The sequence below is a fragment of the Melanotaenia boesemani genome, chromosome 11 (assembly GCF_017639745.1).
Source record: "Melanotaenia boesemani isolate fMelBoe1 chromosome 11, fMelBoe1.pri, whole genome shotgun sequence".
Lineage (NCBI taxonomy): Eukaryota > Metazoa > Chordata > Actinopteri > Atheriniformes > Melanotaeniidae > Melanotaenia > Melanotaenia boesemani.
The window spans coordinates 10434288-10457252 of NC_055692.1; the positions used below are offsets into that span (position 1 = coordinate 10434288).

At 40.8% G+C, this 22965-nt stretch overlaps 1 protein-coding gene across 2 annotated transcripts in view; it reads left to right on the forward strand.

Moving 5' to 3' along the window:
* Nucleotides 1–1339: 1339 nt before the first annotated feature.
* LOC121648589 (neurogenic locus notch homolog protein 1-like) overlaps nucleotides 1340–22965 on the forward strand; it is a 43955-nt gene continuing 22329 nt past the window's right edge. For both annotated transcript variants that reach the window (XM_041998793.1, XM_041998794.1), the window contains exons 1-9: nucleotides 1340–1656; nucleotides 2255–2336; nucleotides 15755–16017; nucleotides 16107–16445; nucleotides 18995–19117; nucleotides 19219–19452; nucleotides 20197–20352; nucleotides 20740–20925; nucleotides 22226–22339. In XM_041998793.1, coding sequence (XP_041854727.1) covers nucleotides 1599–1656; nucleotides 2255–2336; nucleotides 15755–16017; nucleotides 16107–16445; nucleotides 18995–19117; nucleotides 19219–19452; nucleotides 20197–20352; nucleotides 20740–20925; nucleotides 22226–22339 — 1555 coding nt within the window. In that variant the 5' untranslated portion in view covers nucleotides 1340–1598. The remainder of the gene's footprint in view (nucleotides 1657–2254; nucleotides 2337–15754; nucleotides 16018–16106; nucleotides 16446–18994; nucleotides 19118–19218; nucleotides 19453–20196; nucleotides 20353–20739; nucleotides 20926–22225; nucleotides 22340–22965) is intronic.

Sequence of the window (22965 nt, forward strand, 5' to 3'; positions counted from 1 at the left end):
ATATTGACATTATAGCATCACACAGTTGCTGCAGGTTTGTCAGCTGCATCCATGTTGCAAATCTCTATTCTACCACATCCCAAAGGTGCTGTATGGGACTGAGATCTGTGGAGTTCACTAGAGTACAGTGGACTTATTGTTTTGTTTAAAAAAAACAGCTGGAAATGACTTGAGCTTTGCAACATGGTGCAATAATGCTGGAAGTAATCAGAAGTTTGGTACATTGTGGTCTTAAATGGACATGATCAGCAACAATACTTAAGTAGACTGGCATTTAATATGCTTAATAGGTACTAAGAGGCTCAAAGTGTGCCAAGAAAGTACCCCCCACACCATCACTCCTCCACCATCAATCTGAGGTTTTTATACAAAGCAGGATGGATCCATGTTGTTCACACTTATTTTGACCCTACCATCTGAATGTTGCAGCTGAAATGGAGACTCCTCAGACCAGGCAACATTTTCCCAATCTTATATTGTCCTGTTGTAGTGACCTTGTGTAAATTGTAGCCTTTTTTTTGTGTTGTTGTTGTTTTGTTCCGAGCTGACCCAGGCGTGGTCTTCTGCTGCTGTAGCCCAAAATGTATACCTAGGTATAAGAAGCCAGTTCTGCCATTGCTTTCTTCTGACTTCTGACCTCTGACATCAACATAATATTTTTGTCCAGTGTCCAGTCAACTCTCTCTCTCTCTCTCTCTCTCTCTCTCTCTCTCTCTCTCTCTCTCTCTTTCAGATCATTATCTATAAAGCCTTGAGACAGCTGTGCATTTAATCTGAGTAAATGAGATGTCTCCGCACGGCACAACCATGTTCACAGTCACTTAAATCCTCTTTTCCCCCATTCTTATTCTCATGCTCGGGTTGAACCTCAGCAAACCATCTTGACCGTGTCTACAAGACTTTTAAGTTGCTGCCATGTGATTGGCTGAGTACATATTTGTGTTAACTGGCAATTGAACAGGTGCTCCTATTAAAGTAGCCGTTGAGTGTATATTAAAAGTTGAGAAAAGTAGGTTTGCAATAGCTACACGAGGCGAAACCTTAATTAATCAAAGCAGAAAACCTTTTGATACGCTTACCAGGGGACTTTAAAAAAATCAGTATCAAATTCATTGTTAACTTCTTGTTCTTTTCTTAGTAAGCTAAACTAACTAAACTAAGTGTGACTACATAATTTTGGATATTAAATACTGGTTAAATACTGGGCAGATGAGCCAGAGGTGTTAATTAACCCCTCACTACGTGAGAAAACCGCAGTGGGACTGAAAAACAAACTTTCCCGCTATCTCTTCATCAACTTGCACAGCTTGTGCCTGTCTGGGGAGCAACTGTGTAATTGTTGGTGTTCCTGTGGAAGAATAACGCCCCTCGGTGCGGGGCAGCGGATGGAGACATGCGTCCCTCTGATCATTTCCAACTCGAGACTTGGAGTGACAACGTCTCATACCCGGAGTCTGCTTCATTTTTACTCTCTGTGGATCTACTCTAGGATGAACTGAAAGGGTTTTATTTTTTTTACCAATCGAAGAAGGGAAACATAATATCGGATCTATGAAAAAACCCACGTGGATTTGTATAATATTTTTTAACCAGAAGGAATGCATATTTTATTCGTGAAACTAACTTTCCTGTTGCCGCTAATAGGAATTACTCGAGGTGAGTTGTGAACACTTAATGCTGTTTTTTTCCCCCCAAGAGTAATTAAGGGAGATTTAAATACTTTATGGTATGATTTAGACGCGTTTAGCTACTTTTCTTTCCACACTGCGGCAATTTTGCAAGTTATTTGACTCGCCTTGCAGATTTCTTAAGCTCTCTGCAAACTGCACTCAGTCATTTGGACACTTTTACTTTACTTTTACTCAGACAGCTGTTGCGCGCGCAAACACCAGAAACTTTTTCTCACTAATGTGTAGACGCAAGCCTCTGCAGCTTAGATTCTGAGCTTTGCATTTCCCCTCCTTTTTTCTTTTTTTAAAGGCAGAATCGCAAAGGTGTGTTACCCTCCAAATGGCTCATACATTTTTATGCATGAGGCTTTTGCCAAACCAATGTCAAGTCCAGTTTTAACCTCAAAAACTCAAATACTGCACTTTAAAGTGGGAAGAGTCAGAGATTTCACATCTGTGCCATTTCTGATGCCCATAAGAGACAAAATTTTGAAACCTGGGCCTGATGCGTCACCTCATAAAAATTCTACATTTCTTATACGAGTTTTAGCAAAGCACACATGTATTAAAATCTTTATTTGCAGGTCTAAGATGCTCCATGCCCACGGAGTCATGTTTGAACCAGGGGAGGTGTGTAGCAACTACAGATGGGAATGGAGAGTGCAAGTAAGTTTAACATCTGCATTTGCTTTCCTATCTAATAAATCATGAAGAATACCTGCTCTGAAGTGCTGAAATGTGGGATTGTGGAATCTGAAATGACTCTGAGATTTTTGGATGACACGTGAAAGCTCTGAAGGGGTGTGAGTGCTCACACTGCTGGTGCTAGTTCTGGTAGGCAAATGGTCAGAAAAGTAAGGCAGAACTGAGTGGACATTGATGAGGACAGGGGTCACTATGAGATACTCTGTGTGTTTGTGTATGTGTGTTGCTGCCATCGAACTCCACTTTCCAGCCAAAGTCTCGTAGCCCTAAATCTTGTTTTTCTTTTCTCTCACGGAGCGACAGCTGGGTTTGCCAGAAGCTCGGCGACCATTGTTCTGTGCCGCGATTAATTCTGTGTGACTAATCTGGGTGAGGCTTCCCAGAGAGACCCTCAAACCCCGTCCTCCTACCGCCCCCTCCTCTCTCCTGGGATTGTGTCCCCTCCTCAATGGCCTTCAGTACTCACTCTCTCTGATTGCCCCTGACAGATGGCTGAGGCTAGATGATTTCAAACCCTGCTATAAGAAAAAAACGGAGACAGGTTTTTACAGATTTTGTACAGATAAGTGAAGTTTAAGTGTAAACAAGCTCGGTACATTTTCCATCCTGGCATGAGCAGCAGCAGCAGCCAGTGTCACCTTACTTCTGCTGAGCCCGGTGGGTCGGATGATTGGGTCGGCCAGGTCAAAGCTTTGGGACTGCAACAAGTGGGCAGCCATCTTGGCCTCCTGCCACATCTTAATTTGGTCTGGTCGTGTATTCACCCCTCATTCTCTCGCTTTCTTTCTCTCGCTCTCTCTCACACACACACACCCCTCCTCACCGTGCTACAAAGCCATCATTGTGCCGCTGCACTGTCCTCCTCCTCAGACGTCTCCAATTAAACATGGAGATGGGCACCGTTGCTGTTTTGAAAAGATTTGAGCGGGCACACAAGGCGTCGTGTGTGTGTTTGTGTGTTTCAGCGTTTCTCTCTAATTGTGTAAGTTGTTACTGTGGTGTTAGAGGACCAGAAAAATAGTTCAATAGTTGCCAAAGACTTGGCAGATCATCAAAAAAGGGGTCATTTGGTCAATTTTAGGCTGAAGTGTTCAGATAAACTTAATAACAAATGCTTTAGATTTCATTTCATTCCAGTTATGAGCCTGATCTTTAATGAAAGTTCACTTTTTAAGATTTACTGGGGGGGGGGTTGTTGTGTTCAGAATTAAAATGTAAAATCCTCTCACTGTTATACAAATTCAACTTCAAGTAATAAAAAAAATATCAGTTTAGATTTAATTTCCTTTAAAATTTTACTGAACTATAGATATATGCTTTGCCTGACGCAGACGGGTTTTCTCTTGGCTTAACACTCCAGGCTTTATGTAACACTAAATTATTGTCTCTAACCATAGATAAAAGAGAACACCATCATTTCCAAACATCTTCTGAAGAATTAGATACGTTATAAACGCAACGTACCAGCAAACTGAACTTCAAAGTGAATCAGCTGAGTTTTTCAACATCTCTCTTCAGCTCAAGGTCCACAGACCTTAGTCTCTTAACATAAAAGTCTTGCAAGTATTCTCCAGGATCAATGACTTCTATAGTTACTCTTGGAAAGCATTGCAGCTGTTTGGACCAGAATGACTGCAAGCAGGTGGATCCTGTTTTATGATGTCAAAGGTCTGACTGTCTTAATTGTTTTTACCTGACATATAAACTCATTTTAATCAGTGAATTGGTTTACATTTTTGTGCATGATCTTTCCTGAGAAAAGCATGCAGGGGCATTTTTCCTTTTTTTTTTAGCTTCATTAAGTCCTTGCAGACTCATTTTTTGGTTTTACTTCAACCAAACAGCTTCTGGTCTTAAGCTCAGGTATTATGTTGAGATTAAGGAGGTGGTGTTGGAATCTTTTTTTTTTTTTTTTTTTTTTTTTAACGTCTGTCAAAGATGCCTACTTGACATACCATAAATACCATCTGTTCCTCATATCTGGTTTGGCCCAATGACATTGTGACTGAAGTTTAACTTCAGAAGGCCTCTCATTTGCTTTGGAGGCTTGGCAGCGGCAGAACACAGTGACAGAGCTGACAAACCAGGACCAGGAAAAACAGCTAGTGGATTCCAGTGGCATAATGGACGGTCAGAATCAAAGCAGCCTTGGCTAGAGCTTCAGTCTGCCTACAGACATGAGAGATGTCGGGTCCGGCTTGGTGTCTGGTGGGCAAGGATGCTGCTGAGAGATCACATACCTCCTTCTGACAGCCTGATGATAGCATAGTGGTGTGATGAGATACTGTTAGGATTTAAGACGAAGGATGCAAACTCAATGTATAGCTTTAGTAGCTCCGCTAATGAGGTAAATGGGTTGTTTCCAGTCTGACATGGAAATGTCAGCTGCATCATGTTTTTAGTCAACTTGGTTGTTAAGATATGTTTGAATTAATGAATGAGAATTTATGGATGAGAATTGTGGATAAAATCAAAGTGTCCACACAAGGTTTTCATTTCTTGATCACAATATTTTTGTTTTAATTCTTTAAAACTTGGGATTTGCCTGGTTAACATTAAAAAGCAGTAGTTTTAAGCCATATCTGCTTATGTAAGGCTTCAAACAGAGATTTACTATCTGTTAATGTGAGAACTTAAATCCTGCAGATAGCCTCAGATGGTTTGTTAGATTTGAATCGAGCCATAATTCAGATAACAAGCAGAGCCATTAATTCCCTGCTGGTATGTGTCCCTGCTACAATATACATCCACTTCAATGAAAGTGAACCCTTGTTTCTCCGGTTCTGGGCATTCTTCAATGGCACCTCTGTTTGCCCCCGGTCAGACGAGTCTATCTTAACTCCCCTGTATGCTCTTCACTCCCCCCCACCTTCCTCCTACATTTCTATTCAGAGTCAGGAAGTAGCCTCAGATCGGCCCGAGGGAAGAAAAGGTGCCGCATCTGATCATATCATCACACAACGAGGAGCACATAGTGCAAGGCTTTTATATGGCCGCTGCCCCAGTGTTAGGTTCCCTTTGGCGCGGATCCACCTGGTGAGAGGAGGGTTCTGGCTGAAAGAAGCAACTCAGTGGTGGGGAACCTCTGCACTGGGGATTAGTGATATTTGAGCCTCCCCATATGGCATATGCCAAGACAAATCACATAAACTTTGATCGCAGTCACTTACAGTCAGCATGTGTGTGAAACAAAGACACTGAGCAGACTGCAAACCACACTTCCTCATTTCTTTTGTTTTGCTCCAGCCAGACCACCTGCCTGTGGGTTCAAGTAGAACAACTCACCCACACAGCAGCATGCTTCACAATACCCATGATTACTTGTAGTTTGTTTTGGTCATTCATCTTCACACAGAAACCAATCCGCCAGGTGTGCTTTTAGCTTTCACTCTCGGGATATTCTTGGGATAAATGAGCGTAAAGGTGTCGTAGTGAAAGAGTTTTTTCTTCAGTTACTGTAAAAAGAAACTGAGATTCTAACACTGATACCTCTGTTACACAAGGAGAAAACTATAGATTCCTCAGTGGGGTTAAGCTTAAGTTTGAGTCATGATTGTCTGGGAGTGATCAGTGACTTTTATTGTTTTTTTAGTCCGATAGAACAAAATATATTAGACTTTGTTGCTTTTGCTGACACCGTAGTGGCAAAGTATGTTGGCGGGGTCACCGGAGAGGTCAAAATAATATAATTACAAACAGATTTACTATTTATTTTTTATCAGATATCATGTCATACATCAACTGCACCCAAAAATAAAATCAATTAATAAATATCAAAAGATCATTATAAGTAGTTATAAGTAGGAAATAATAAGATTATAACATATTTGTACTGTATTGTATCAAAATCTAAACAGGACTCCTTAAAACCTTAAACTAAGGCTGTCTGTGTTTTTTTTTTTTTTTTTTTGCACCAACTAAAGTTATCTTGATGATTGAGCTTCATCTGTTAAAGAAGCACCCCTGTACTTTGGTTTGATGGCTAATTTGGCATCCATCTTGCATCCTACCTGCACTCTGAGTTCTCTCCAGCAAGTAAAAGTCAGTCCAATGTCAACTCTTTTCTTATTTCTTGCTCTGTCACTTTCTCTCTGTGTGCATTCAAACCAACCAATGTGTTGATATTATAGATTGATACTGATTGATATTAGTTATACTTTGTTGTGTAAACACTTGTTTTATTTTATTATGCATAAATTGTTTTTATTTTGTACAACACTTTGTGTTGCCTTTTGGAATACAAAAACGCTTTATAAATAAAGCTTGATTTGATATCCAGTTGCTAGCATGTGACATAAAGTAAAACTCAGCTGTAAAGTGACACAGTGTCCCAGAAGCAAAAATTATGAAGTGTGTATTCTCAGCCCTGGGATGCTACTGTGCAACAGTGGCTCCAGGAATGTACTTAATAAATGTCACAGTGCCATTAAAATGAATCAGAAACACATTTTAAGGTCAGAAAGGAACATAGTGCAACTTCAATAACAGAACATACACACACGCACACACATACACAATGGGGAAATTAGGCAAGCGCTAGATTGTTAAGTGATCAAAGGATTTATCTGTTCATCATTCTGAATGACAGACTCAAACATTGAAGGACAGCTCTTTCATATTTTACATCTCCTAGCAGCAAACTCATGAAGAATGAAAGTTAATAAACTGTAAAAAGAGTCATTAGTCAAAGGCAGGATGCAACGATGGGACATTTTTCATGTTCTGGCTCAGACCCTGACGTCGACATGTACATTAACAACCTGAGGGTCCGGTGTCAGCTACACCTTCAGACACCCGGAAAGCCTTTAAGTGGTTCCCAGCCTCATAAAGTAGGCAGTGGCAGAAGTCATTAGAGCCAAGTTGACTCTCATGAAACCCACAGACACACACACACCCACAGACACACACACACACACACACACCAAGTGTTTGGTCCCTAGGGGAGCTGTTTTTTCCCATGAGCTGTGTCCATATTACTTCCAAATACAGGGGGTCTCTAATGAAGGCTACCAGATGTGGGCTGGTCAGGTCAGCTCCCCTGTGCGATTAGAGAGGAAGGAAAAGAAGGATGAGGATAAGAAGAGGGTGAGAGGTGGAGAGTTCCCCCTGTAATTTGTGTAGCCAGTTGTGGTAACTGTGGTAACTTTGGCTCCAGTTCCACAACAAACAACGACCCAAGTTTTTGTGCCAGATTTGGTTTCACTGAAGGTTTTTTTTTTCTTTCTTCAAAACATTTGATCTTGTGTAATTAAAGCTAAATTTAAGTGTGTGTTTTAGTGTTTATTTAGTTCTCTGGTGGTGGCGAAGTTGTCACTGTGGTTAGCCACAATACAAGCTGGTACGAAAGCACAAGAGAAAGGGCAGTACAGAGGAAAGGAGGGAAAAGAGGCCCCCCTCGCCCCTTAGGCAACACTTTTAAAAGCGATCAGACAAGACTAAAGGGGGACTTAGTTGAGGCACAGAAGCCAACAGCCAGGAAATGAGAAGTGGAAGAGGGGAGACACAGGAACAAGGGGAGAGGTAGTCAGAGGGACAAACATGCTCCACTGGCACCGTTTGACTCCTGGCTGGAAGCACCTGATAGACATGACATAAAATCACTTGTTTGTTAAATACCATCCACTCTGTGATCTAGAGGAACAGCAGTATGGCCAAACTCTTGAGGCATTATTCAAAATCAGGTATTAGGTGCACTCACCTGCTTTAAACGAATCCAGGTCTGCTTCCACAGCTAGTAAGGTTTATTTGGAGTAGTGAGAATGCTCATTTGTACTCTGGTGCGGACCAAAGAAGCAAACTCTGGTCTGCTTGAAAACCGGAGGGTTCACTTGCAGTATGAAAGAAAACAGACCATTCAGTGAACCAAAGGGAGGAAGTGACGTAGGATGTGTTGTAGTGCAACATTCTGGATAGCTCGCTGCCTCTCCTGCTGGACAACTTCTTGTGAAAACCCTATTAGGTTTTAATACCAAAGTAAAAACAGAAACCTCAAGATTACGTAGTTTCATTGGTGTTTCAAGCTGTTTTCAGTCCTGGATAATCAATGAGCTGGATTGTCTTCTTCTATCGTTTTGGTCAGTGGTCGTTTCGGGGAATATTGCTCTTCAGTGAGAAGTTGTCACTGCGTGATGTTGTATAGACGGTTTGATCCGCTTGAGTGAAGCGCAGTGTGAAAACAAACCAAATGAAGATGTAAAATTTTTCTGAATTTCTTGCCCAATTGAACTGAGTCCCATGGACTATCCTGGGTTAGTCCAGCTTAGTTTTCTTAACTACAAGAAGATGTGCGCTTCCTCCCCAGCTTTACAAGTTTAAAGGTTTTCTTGCTCTACTTTGTTGTATTTCTGCATCTTACTGCATGTACTGATCAGGGTCTGAAATTAACACTCGCCAGCCGCCAAATGCGAGTAAATTTTTTGTTTGGCGAGTAAATCTTAGAGGGCTATGCGCCAAATGGCGAGTAAATGTTTGTACCAAATTAGTCATGTTTTTCAGTCTTCCTTTTGGTGGATTTCATCTTCATGTTCTTCTGCTGTCTGCATGTATGAACAAACACTCGCACGTGACACGAGAATGCGCTGCACTGTTTCAGTTCTGTTTACCGTTTAGCTCAGGCTAATGAAGTAGGTAAATATGTGGAGATTTTTAGCAGGAGCCGGCCAGCTTTCCAAAAGAAAGCACGGTGAACTGGAGGATAAATCAGCAGGGCTTACAGCCCCAACCAAAAGGTTAAGTGAAAAGAGATGGTTTGGATATAGCGACGCCTTCTGTCTGCTTCACGGCCCGGTTCCACTTGCTTCTCACACGCCAACTGTAGGCGGTAACACACCTGTGTGTGCCGCGCTGTCAGCACAGCAGCACTGATGGACGTGATGTTAGCCTGTTAGCTTAGCTTAGCTGTTTACAGCCTGAAGGGTGATAACAGCTACCAGACTTCACAGAATGTGTGAAGAGTAGAAAGGGACGAGTCTGATCAGGTTTTAGTTAATGAATTCAGACATTAACACTTTATCAAATAAAACCATTTTTCTTGTTGCCTTTGTTTAATGTTGCTGTGACTTCCACTTTCAGTTTGGATACAACACAACATAGTATTATAGAAAATAACGTGTGTAGAGGTATGTGTGTGTAAAATAATTTAATAATTTGGCCAGTAAAAAATATGTTTGGCCGGTGGATTTTTTCATCTACCGGCCAACTTGACCGGTAAGTCAAAAAGTTAATTTCTGACACTGGTACTGATAAACAAAAACATCCCCCTATTTTGTGTTGTTTTTCATTCTTCATCACTGGCATCCATGTGGAACGGCCACAGTAGTGTTCTTTCTTGTTTCTGTCCTCGTACATACCAAATTTGCTCTGCCTTTTTGTACAAAAATAGTTTATTACAAGGTAATAAAACTATAGTTAGCAATGCAGTTAGCTTTTTCAGATCATTTGTATTGCTTGCAAGGCTTAGGGTTAGGTTCACATGGTGTTGTGGCATTCCCAGTTCATATAATTAACTACAGGGATGAATATCATCATAATCAATAGACTTGAAAACATAAATTGTCATACATTCCCATATAAGAGTATAGAATTGGTGATATTTTGCTACATTTTGATAGAACCTGGAAAGTATATGAATAAATTAAGAATATTGCATGGATATCACCATTGATCTTGTTTACAGAAATGAAACCAGACACTGACTTTGTCCCACAGAGCTTTACATGATACTATAATTCAATAAAGGCACAACCTAATTCACTAAGCTTCTTAAAAAGCATTCAAAGTGAGCCACATGCAGCTGCCTGAATCTGTGTACTCATTCTGGATTTTTATTTGTATACACTGCACATGTGTAGCCCACATATTACATTTCCCCATCTGCGCGTGACCTCAGAAAGATGGCAGATGGCAGATTGGCTCGACAGTGAGGAAAGCCCCTTAAGAGTGATGCCTGGCCCAGGGTCAGATGTCACCACAACATCTGCTGCAGGCTCGAGCCACCGCCTCGGCCCTGTTATGTGTCCTCACAGTGGCGCAGACCTGTTGCCACGGGCTACTGCGGCAGCCATTGAAAAAAAGATGCGGCAGAAGTGAGCACAGAGGAGAACAATGAAGGCTACTGGGTCGAGATGACAGAAAAGATAATAACAGTATCAACCTCACCGCAGAGATAATTCCACTGGTGTCCTGCAGTTATATGATGCCTCCCAAACACCTGATATTTGCTCAGCTTCTGATTTGTGTGTCCCTTTTCATGTCTTCTTTATTTACCTTTCCAGCAGCCCAGTTTACCTGCTGCTGTTGAGATTATCTCGCTCACCAGGTCGGCAGATTTCTCCTGTTGAAGCAGCTGCTTTGCTCTGTTTGCTTTGGACACAGTAAAGACTCAATAAAGAAGTTGCTGAATATCTTTTGTCTTACTCCACCTATCTTGTACGTTCTCACTCTTATCCAGACAGTTAATTTGATGCCTGTAAAAGCTGTTTTTGTGCTGAGTGTGTATTTGACAGGGTATCGCCAAGTTAAAGAGCAAACTGTTAGCATTCTTTGCCCAGCGTGTGCTACAGTTGACTTACTGATTGCACCCCAGCCGGTTTGTGTTTGGATAGAGCGTCCACGTGCTTCGAGGTAAGGGTGCAGAGGCTCGGTCTGTTTGTCTTTTAGGCCCTGGTGTGAGACACTGGGGCTGTTTTGCAAGGGCAGGTACCAGTTTCAAAGCTGGTGATATTTTCTTCAGGGAATCATAAAGTGCGGCTGGAAGTGAGCCTCTGTTGAGGTTAAAAATCAGGCCAGAGGACTCTTTAGAGTAAACAGCAAAGTTCTTTTTGAACCAGCTACCCCTTTCTGCCTTTGAAAGTGCAATGAGCCAGTTTCAGAGTCCTTTCTTTTAGACTCCTTTGTTTGTCTCTATGCTTGTGTGTATTTTGTATTTAAAGCATTACCCCAAACATTGAAGACTACTGAAAAAGCTGCAGAGCCACTTGGAATAACTTGGAAGAAAGTTGTGGAGGAGATGTAAAAATCTATAGAGGAGTCAGAGAGTTTTGGAGGGAAAGAAGGTGGTTGGAGTGGATGCCAGCATTTGTAAGCCTTTGAATAGAGGAAGTGAAACCAGTAATGGGAAAAAAACAGGACACTTCAGGAATGAAGATCCAGAGGCAGAGTGAGAAGAAAGAGAGGGAGTGGGAAGGATAGGAAAGAGGAGGTGTAACAGTTGAATATGCCTGGCCTGTGGTCAGCTCTGAATGGGAGGGGGAACAATGAGCCCACTCATCCTTCGCTCTCCATCCCTTGCCTTTCTCCTCCTGCCTTGCTCCTCTAAGTCCTCTAAGTTTTCTAAGTACACAAATACAGACACTGCAAAAGAGATCTGACTCAAGATGTGAGCTACGTATGAACAATTAGAAAAAATGTCAGCTTTGAACATCAACCACCTTATATATATATATATATATATATATATATATATATATATATATATATATATATATATATATATATATACATATATATATATATATATATATATATTTATATTTATTTATTTTTATTATTATTTTTTTTTTTTTTGCAGTGTGGAACTCATTTCTGTCTCCAGGCTTTTAGGACAGTAGAAGGATGAGATCCCTTGAATGGAGGAAGGAGGCAGAGTCGTGGGGTATGGGAGACGTTGGGAGTGTGGATGTGTGGGTGGGGAGGGTGGTTTGACTGGCCGGGGCAGCAGCAGCTGCTGTCTCCTCATTAACATGCGCACCTGCTCCTGGCTGCCTTTTTCCAGCGAGCTTGTGTGGCGCCTCACGACCTCAGCGCCCGCCACTGCTGGGGCTTAACTGGACTGGCCTTGTAGCAGCCAGATCTGCTGCTTCTTTAAAGAACCCCCCCCCCCCCTCCCTACGATGTCTGGATGACTAATAAGCACTGAAATGTGATCATATCTATCCAACTTAAATGCAACAGCTTATGGCTATTTCACAACATGGGAAATAGGCACAGCCACAATTTCTAACCCTAACCCTTAGCACAAAAATGCAAATCATGAAATTATGTCTTCAGGCACATTAATAGATTAAGTAATCATGACTATTTTTCAGGTTTTTCTTCTACATTATCCATTAAAAACCTCATATTTACAAGTTTCTAATCCAGTGAGGACCTAATTTAGAGAAATTGAAGTCACTGTGTCATCTTTTAGGAATTTGGAAGAAAATTCTACAAAGTTCCCAACAGTCCAGCTTCAGTGTTACAACTAAAATAAAAACAAAGAAAACTCTGGCAGCCAGAGGGGTTTGATCCGGATTATTTAAAACACTATAATCTGAACTTTGGTCCTAAGCAGATGTCAAAGAGTCTGAACACCAAAGGTGGTCCAAAAATGTTAATTTTTGTGTTTGTGTGACAGAAAAAGCATGTGGATATGGCACATTGATGACTGGTTGTTTTCAGATACCTTATATCCCATTAAAGGCTTCAGTTGGATTTACTCTGTAAAACTATTGCTGAAGAATTTTTGAGGTGGTGGTGATGGTCTAAATGATCTAAATAATAAGGAGCTGCAGATATGTGGGACTTTGTGAAATATTTTAGATATTTTGCTATTAGTGAGTGTGTGAGATTTTCTAACAGATTTTTTAGTCTCTAACCTGCTTGTTTGACCTCAGTACATCAAAGATCAGAGCTAAAGGACACAAAGTTGAGGTTCCATGCTCCACTCTGGACGTAGTGACAAGCCACCACTCGTTGCTACTGTTTATGCAGCAGGCAGACTAGCATGTGATGTTTTCTTTTCTTTGCGACAGTCCTAAGGCTGCGTAATCCCCTGAGAGGGAGACCCTATCCAAACACATGCCTGCCCCTGCAGAGGGGCCACCAATTGGCCCCTCCACACACACACACACACACACACACACATTGGAGATCCTGGGAATGTTTGGGGACATGGTCCTGCCAGCCCCTCATGGCTAACAGACCCATTGGCTGTGGTCAGATGTTTTAGGTTTTTAATGTTACTCAGGCCACTTTGACATGGACAGGATGTTTTATTCATAATAAGAATAAAACTAAATATTAAAAGAAATGTTGAATTTGACAGATTTAGCAAAAAACAGAAGAAATCTGGATTACTAGACATTTTCTGTGTAATTTTCCTCTGCACAAAGATTCACTCTCTTTCATGTTTCTCAACGGGGGTTGCACCACTGTCTCCTCTGTTTTATCCCTTGTCTGATGCTTGAGTAAATCTCCTCTAGAGAGGAAAGCATAATGAGCGCTGAGGTGGTGGCACAGTGCTTTGAAGTTGCCATAATGTTGGCTTGCAGCTCAAACACTGTGGCATAGATGCTGTCTTGTCCTCCTCAGGATGAATGACTGCTTACAAGAGGGTCAGATGAACCCCGAGACCTGATAGGGTGTGTCATGATGGCCTCTTTTCTCATATCTCAACATTTGGAAAGGATGGATTAGGGAGAAGAATTTCAAATATGAGATTTTTCTTTTATCTCCATTGCTGTTGAGGAGATGCTTTGTGTTTGTGATGACTGAGTCTTGCTGTCCAGCCAGCTTTGAATATCTTGAGGTGATGGCAGTACGGTGGATCTACTCCAGCTGGTTTTAAAATTTCAAGTTTGGACTGAAATTTTTGTGTAGTAAAACTGATATTTGAACTGTCTGAAGTGCATTTCTGGTCAAAAGTTCGCAAATGCATTAAATATTGCACATGCAGCTGTTGCAGCAACGTGCATGCAACTGTGCAAAGTTCCTGTGTGTGTATGCATGTGTGTGTGGCCCTTTTGTTTGGTTGGTGTGCATCCTCCTGGGACAACCCCTCAACTCCTCTCAGTAAATGTGTGAATGTGTCTGTGTGATCTGAGGCTCTTCTTTCTGCGGGCATTTGTTCGCTGGGGTCCAGGCGGCGTTTATGACTCAGACACACAACCTGTGAGAAACATCACAGGAGTTTTTTCCCTCCCCCCTCCTCCCTCTGCTCCGTTTTACAGCCCCAAACATATTGTTCACATGGTAGAAAGACAAATGTGCCATTTAAAGCCAAGTTTCTCATGGCTGTGCTGCACAGTAGTAAAACTGCAAGTAGGATCCTCTTTGCCTAAATAGCTGATTTACAATCACAGTTGTGCACAAAAGAGGAATCTCTGCTTCTTTAATGTGTTATTTTAGTCCTCTGAATGCTTGACAGGGTGGATAAAGGCAATGCTTGAAGATAGCTTTTAATTGTTCAGAAATCTTTTTTTAATTAGACAAATAAAGACTAAAAATTTATTAGCTGACCTGTAACTCCAGGTGATTGAAGGCTTTTCAAATGGTGATTCTTCATAAATGGATAATTATACTTCCTTTCTATTAAGAAAGAATGAACAAGATAAGTAGACATGTAAGTAAGATAAGTAGATCTTTAAATGAATAAATAGGCTTTTATCCCAGATTTTGACGTTCTCTGCTGCCGTTTTCCTCCCTTGTCTGCCACAATATTTTTCCCCTTGCGGACTTTATTGCACATGTGCAACTCTCGGCAAAGCTAAAAAAAGAAGACAATGTCTCACTCTGTATTTTTTCCCCTCTTTGCACATGTGCATTTTGCAACTCTCAGCAGAGATAAGATTAGAAGACGATGTCACACTCTGTAGTTTTTTTTTTTTGTTGTTGTTTTTTTAGCCCACAATAGTTGACGTCTAAATTCGTTGTCGACTATTTTTATTGTTGACAACGTCGACTAATCATTGCAGCCCTATAGGATAAAGTTAGTCATTCAGTCCTGATGGTTAAAGTAAGTGCAGCATTGTGGCAGCAGCATCTTAGCACCTCTCTAAAGATTTACATCACATTCACATAATCTTTTAGTGCAGTCTATTTTCACCTGCCTTATCCCTTTGTGTCCTATGCCTGTTTTTAGGCATTTGCTAATAATATGCACATCCATAATGAAATTGGTACATATCTGCAACCACAAGGTCTATTTGAATACTTTTGGACTCATAGTAAAGAGAGATTTGTTAAGATGTGTAAATGTCACTATATGTATTACTGGTGAAGAATAAATGAAGATGGCACATAGAACAAATCAAACAAGTTTCAGGCTTGCCTAAAAAGAAAACAACACATTTAGGATGAATATGAATTTCCCTTTGGAATGATGAAGCTGTAGCTCTAAACTAGGTTTTCAAAATGGCCATTTTGGCACAGTTTGGTACAGTTTGGCAATCTGTTTTCAACATCACTGAATTTGGGTATACCAGGTTTTAATGTTTTATTGTCATTAATGGTCCCTTTGGTGTAATAACTCAGTGTAAAGGGATAGAGAAAACTTCAGAAACCATGTCCCAAACTGGGTCTGAATTCAGATGCCCTCCCCCTCCCTTTCTTTCTTCCTCCAGGTGTCCAGATGGATACATTGGGAGCAGGTGCCAGTTTCATGATCCCTGCAACAACTTACCATGCATGAACGGCGGCACGTGTCGTGCCTTCTCCAAGGGGAACACAGTGGACTTCAACTGCACCTGCAAAGTGGGCTACACAGACCGGCGTTGTATGACTCCCATCAACATCGCATGCTTCAACTCACCGTGCCGCAACGGAGGTACCTGCGAGCCGGAGGGTCCTCAGGCATACAGGTGCCGCTGCCCACCTGGATGGACAGGTAACAAGATATTATTTACAACGCTGCTAAAATCACCTCTAGAAAAAAAGAAGTGGAATTCAGTCAATATTATTTCTCTACGTCCTTAGGAAAAGACTGCACAAAAGCTGACGCCTGTGCATCAAATCCGTGTGCCAACGGTGGGCGTTGCACTTCCTTTGAATCCTTCTTCATCTGCGCCTGCTCACCCTTCTTCTCTGGGCAAACCTGCACACAGGACATTAACGAGTGCGACACAAACCCGCCGCTCTGTAAAAACGGCGGGGTATGCATCAACGAGGTTGGTAGCTACCGATGCCAGTGCCCACCGGAGTACACAGGGAAGTACTGTGAGAGCCGTTACCTGCCCTGCAACCCGTCGCCCTGCCAGAATGGAGGCACCTGCATCCAGAAGGGGGAAACCAGCTATGAATGCTCCTGTGTGCCAGGTAACGCACCTCAAAGCACATTAAAGAAGAGCTGCAGTAATAATATGATGTTTTGTAGCAGCATCAATTAAAGAGTGGGCTACAAGAAATTATTATAGATCAACATTATTGAACTTTTAGTTTCCAGTTTTGTGGTAGAAGGTCAAAAGTATCAAAACCATGAGAGCCAGCGGTTATAAATTCACCCAACACAGGAAGACCGTCTTTTTAAATGATTTGAAAAAAGACTTAAGTTTCTAAATTTAAACACAGTTTCTAATATAAAGACATAAAGATTAAATTTAGGTCAAATCGAGGAGATATTTCTAAGCTGGCATTAATTGTTTGACCCACTTGGATCAGGGTCTTTAATGGGGCTTAAAGGCACAATTGAATGATGTAAACTATCCGAACTCCTTGTTGCTGGTGAAGCAATGATGTCATCTAAGGCAGTGCTGTTCCTGCTGATGTTGTCTCCTCTGCATGTGTATATATGTGCATACTTCTGCTTTGGTTTGTACTGTGTGTGAACAAAACTGGGCAGGAAGGCAGCTAGTCTTATCATGAGGAAATGGTCAAAGGACAACATCCGTTTCACATGGTGCAGTGAAGGAAAGCTCTGAGCTCTGCCCCACGACTCGTCACCTCCACACATACTGACTTCTCATTGTCTGTTTCCACTGACTTCACAGATTTAAGTAGTGAATTTGTTTACCTACCTTCCACCTCATCTCACTGACAGCCTCCTCTTTTTCTTGAAAAAATGAAGGTCAAGGAATTCTTGTAATAGTGTTTTCATGAGTGGAGCCCATTTTTAGATAAGAATAAGAGGTAGATGCATGACTGCATAGAAGAATGTTCTCCAGCTATTTTGACTTATTCCAGTAACTGTTTATGCACTTAGTTATCACCAATATTTGTAGAGAACATCTCCTGGAGCAGAATTAACATATTTCAACCTAAATCACAAACATAATACACAAACAGTCATTTATGTATTCTGCCTACAGGGTGACATTCATGCTTTTTTTTTCCAACAATACAATACAAACCCACATTTTGCACATATTCAGGAGGCATGGCTGAGGAAGAAGAGGGTACAGCTACTAAACTGGTCCAGATCTGTCCTCAGTAGAGAATGTTGGAGAATTTTGTAATGAAGCATGCAACAAAAATCGCTTACCGTTGCACATTTAACAACATATTTCTGGCTAGAATGGGGACAAAATAACCCTAAAAATATTTAATCTCTTAGTAACCTCAATTAAAAAATCTTTTTAAGTGTTTGAGAAGGAATGACGACATTACATAAAAACTTCACTGTCATGGTTTTTAAAAAGATATGTTACAGATCTGCAATATAAAAATGAATGTACACTAACAAATGACTCAAAACATGACATCTCTCTTGATCATGCTGTCTGCAGAGACATAAAAGTTAGAACAGATGTAAGAATCAGTACTGCCAACACGATTCTAGCTATTTCTGATTTTGTATTGTAATAAACCTGCTCTCATTGTTATGCACATATAGATACAGACATTAGATGCAATGCTTATTAGATGTGCATAAATGCTGGACAAATTTTGATAAAAATGAATAAAAAGTCAATTATGTTAAACATGTCAGGTTTATTTGTATGTAAAGGAAACAGACAAGAAACTTCATGATTGCTTCAACAACTTTGGATGACCCTCTCTCTGAGATATTGAGACACAGCTGAGTAAATGAGTTCTTTTCTCCTTTTTACTTTTAGTTTGGCTGATATTTAATTTTATACATGTGCCGTGTCACTGCAAATCTATAATTTGCAGTATTCCAGTCATCAAAAGGTTATGGTTTTATGCCAAGGAGCACAGAAGGAACAAACTGCAAACTCATTTTTGAGAGCTCTACTTGCAGAACTCTCCACAAGCTAACATGTTTTGTAGCTTGAGCTTTCTTGCCAGGCATTGTGCAGTATATAACACCAAATGATAGGTTTAAACTAACAGCTTTTATACTGATTTTTCCTGAATTTAATTGTCTAATTTGGACACAAAGTTTGACAGAACATGCAGTATAAAACATGAAGCTACAAAAGCTGATGTAATGGATAAACTGGTGCTTTAAGACTGTGAGATCTAATCAGATATAAAATAAAAAGTTAATTATAGTAAAAGGTTAGTTTTAGCTGATTCACATTTTATATTCCAGATTGAAATTTAAATTTCACTTTAAATTCATGCAGTATTTTTAATAAGCTGTATTCTTCTGTTTTTTAGAACAAATTTTGTTTTACATAACCCAGCATTAGTGCAGTGCGCTGGTTGGCTCTTGTGTAACTGTTAGGCATGGTGGATGTTATTTCATGGCAAGCTTGCCACAGACCTCAAAATGGTACAGCTGCCTTCTTCCCCGGGAAGGAAAAGATCGTTGACCACATTTAACTGAAGAGAAGCGTAACCATCTTTGTTGTTTTTTTTAAAAAGCAGAAGTACGAAACCGGGTATTTAAAAAAGACACAATGAACCCTCACCCAAGTAAATAAGTCTGGTTATGTGGCTGATATTTGCCCTGCTTTTCTCAGGTTTTACAGGAAAAACCTGCAACCACAACATTGATGACTGTCCAGGTCATGAGTGTCAGAACGGTGGGACCTGTGTGGATGGAGTCAACACCTACAACTGCCAGTGTAAACCAGAGTTTACAGGTCTGTACTGCAAACTGCTTCTTAGTTAAAAAACGGAAAAAATGACCACTTTGTTTATTTATGTTATATAAAAATGTTTGACCCGCTCTTTTCTCACACAGGTCAGCTCTGCACAGACGATGTCGACGAGTGCCAGCTCATGCCAAACGCGTGCCAAAATGGTGGCACGTGCCACAACACGTATGGCAGCTACCAGTGCGTGTGTGTGAACGGCTGGACCGGGGACGACTGCAGCGAGAACATCGATGACTGCGCCAGCGCCGCCTGCCACCACGGCTCTACCTGCCACGACCGCGTCGCATCTTTCTACTGTGAATGTCCGATAGGTCACACGGGTGTGTAGATGCTTCTTTTTGCTTTTCTTTTCCCTATATCCAAAATCCTCCCCAAAATAAGAAGACTATATGATTTAGTACTCTATTCAGAAAATGTATCTTATGCTGAGCTTTAGGTCGTCCTGTTGTTCTGGTGTCTTTATTACAAGTTACAGAAAACAACTTCAATGAAATGAGACATTTACTTAAATTATTTTTGTTACCCTGTTTTTCTGCCCTGAATTAGGTTAAGGAATTATGTTCCCTTAATTAATCCGAACCCTGTCTAGGATGGTAACTGGTAATAAATTGTATGATTATTTTAGATAATCATCTTAATTGCAGTGACAACCCTAACACTATCCCAGACATTACGAGTGCCTTATAGGGAATTTAACCTATTTAATTAACTTATTTCAGGTAACACAGGTTCCAGTTACACCCAGTTAAGTATTTTGGTGCAGACCACCAGAAAGGTGATGTCCAGGTGTGAGGATCCTAGGTTGTAGGAAGATATATGAGCTTATAAAGGTTAAATAGAGGGCTTAACTACATGAGCCAATCTTGGCTGGTAATTTTATTTTATCTTTCTGTGAGAGAATTTAGAAAAAGAAACCAATGCGTTAAAAATATATAAAAGTCTCTGGTTTGTAATGCAATCATTAAAAGCCTTCACACTGCAGAGGTGTTCCATTTTAAAGAAATGGTTTAAACCTTTGTAAAGTTGAAAGGGAACGATTGAGTGCTTCATGCTCTGTGCACCAGGTCTGCTCTGCCAGCTGGAAGACGCCTGCATCAGTAACCCGTGTCAAAAGGGCTCCAACTGTGACACCAACCCTGTCAGCGGAAATCATTTTTGCACCTGCCCTTCAGGATATGTCGGTCCTTCTTGCGATCAGGATGTTGACGAGTGCTCATTGGGTAAAACACTCACCAACATTTTCTCTCCTGTGTAATTTCACCAGACTTCAAGACTCAAGTTTGTTGTTTAGCTGCCTTCAGCTCCCACACATGCACTCATAACTCCTTCATACAAGCCAATATGCTGCCTCATTCTTTCCTGTTATTATAGGTACTTTGCTAGCTATAGTTTTATCTATAATTACAGAAAACAGCACTCTGGTGTTTTATTGCTGTAATCGCACAAGTGAGACGTTGGCTTGGCTTTGTTAAATAACATTAAACCCAAATGAGTTCACCTTAAAGACACTTTTGTGTCTTTACGTTAAAGTTTCTGCTTGTTCGAGCTTTATGTACACAATGATCGGCTAAAAGAAGTGAAATTAAAGCATCGGTCTGTTTTAACAGGTTCTAACCCATGTGAGCATGCAGGGAAGTGCATAAACACCAAAGGCTCGTTCCAGTGTAAGTGCCAGCGGGGGTATGTGGGGCCGCGCTGCGAGCTGGATATCAACGAGTGCCTTTCGAGCCCGTGTCAGAACGAAGCCACTTGCCTGGACCAAATAGGAGACTTTCACTGCATCTGCATGCCAGGTGAGAAGCTTGATCCTGAGAGGAGTTTACACCGAATAATGAAGGGTGGACGCTTCACACAAAAATTCAATTTAGAGATGGTTAGGTTTGTCCTCTGATTATTAGACTCTGATTAAGTCTCTCAAGCTGGAATATCTGGAACTTTTCTTGAACATTTCACAGGTTATATCTCTAAAGTCTCCATTATACTCCTTGTTGTTGTAGTCTATTCAGTCGCTGTCGATGTGATTCCTCCCTCTTCAACTCTACAAAACCAATTTTTGCTGATTGATGCAGAATGTATTGTTCCAACGGCACCAAAAGAAGCCAGATTTAAACCTTTAGTTAAGCTACGTAGACATTTACCTGACACCGAATGGTTTTATCAACATTATGTAAACTCAGCTTATTTGCCACAAGCACCCAATTTTCAAATAGGATGACATTATCCGAAGGCAGTGGCTAACATTTATGTGCTGTGTCCTGGTGGTCTTGCATTGATTTTGCCCTGAAACAGACAAGTTTTTATTTGGGCGCAAAATAATTTTGTTGGGTGACTTGAGTAATGAAAGTCCTCGAGTTAGCAAAGCTTTGACAGGCTATAAAGTCTTTAAAAACTGTTAATTGCTTATTTTTTACACAAAGGCTCATTCAGTGGTAATGTTATGAAGGACTAAAATTCTCCTTATGCATATGTTTTTGTTTCATTTTCATCAAAAGGAAAGTAAATGACAAAGGCAGAGTTGGCCAAATTATTCTGTAACATTGAAATCACCTGTGATTTGGTGAATTGTTGTTTGAAATAACATTTGTCTTTGAACTTGGGCCCTACATGAAGTTAGATAGCCACAAACAGCTAGTACTGCAATGTAATTTAACACAGAAATAAAAGATGATAAGCAGAATTGTTTGTATTTGTAGCTGATGGATCTTTAGTGTCATTCTATCAATTGTAAATATTACCTATAGTGATTTTATTGATTCTTAAATGCCGAATAGAGTTTAAAAAATACAACTGAATGCATTACTATTTACATATATACCACAAGAAAAATACACATATACGTGATTTTACAGCAAACATGTTCAAACTTAAAAGAGTTTGAGGATTTTTTTATACCTTTCTTAACACACATGATAAGAAACTTTAAGCTTAATGCAAAATTTTTCCGTCTTCTACTAATGCTCATTTATAAGATTTATAAAAGCACTTTGTCTCATTTGATTCCAGCATATCAGTAGATTTTAGTAGTGTGAAAATGTGTGTGTCTCTGTCTAACCAATCCATCTCCCTCCCGGGCCTTTCCTGCTAATTGGCCAGGCTACGAGGGGGAGTTCTGCGAGATCGATACAGACGATTGCGCCAGCAGCCCCTGCCTGAACAACGGCAAGTGTATCGACAAGATCAACGGCTTCTACTGCGAGTGCCCCACAGGTGAGGCCGCCGAACCGCCGCATAGGTGGGAGGGGGAGGGCGTGAGGCCAGGGGGCTCGGAGGTCGATCTCTTTCTCTCTTCGTCTTTGCCTCGCTCCTTCCTTTCTGTTCACAAACACACACACACAAACACCTCTCCGGACGGGTACTAATCCCAGCCCTGAGGCAGGCTTACGCAGGCCCGGGCAGCCCATCACAAATGCTGCTGCTGAGGAAAAGAGGTAAAAGGAAAAAAAAAACAAAAATCTATAGGGAAAGCCTTGAGGAAGTTTGAACTTTTTGAACAAGTTTCTTATCCTTTTATCAAGTCTGATGATTGAGCAGAAACTTGTGGATCTAAGCTGGATTTTTTATTGTGACTGGGAATAAGAGAGAGAAGCTACTACACTCCAGAAAAAGTGGGCTTTTCTGTTCCGTAGTGAATGAGAGGGCTGTTTTGTCTGTTTTTAAGGCAGCTTGTTTCAGAAATTTCATTCAAGTTACACTATTTGAACAAGAGGTACTAATCGCTTTGTTCAGGAGGGAAGGAATGCAGCTAGTGAATCTTAGATGCAAAGAAAAGGAGAATAAGAAAAGAGAGGAAGGTGTTTTTTACGTTTTGTTTTCCATTCTTTCACTGGGATCAC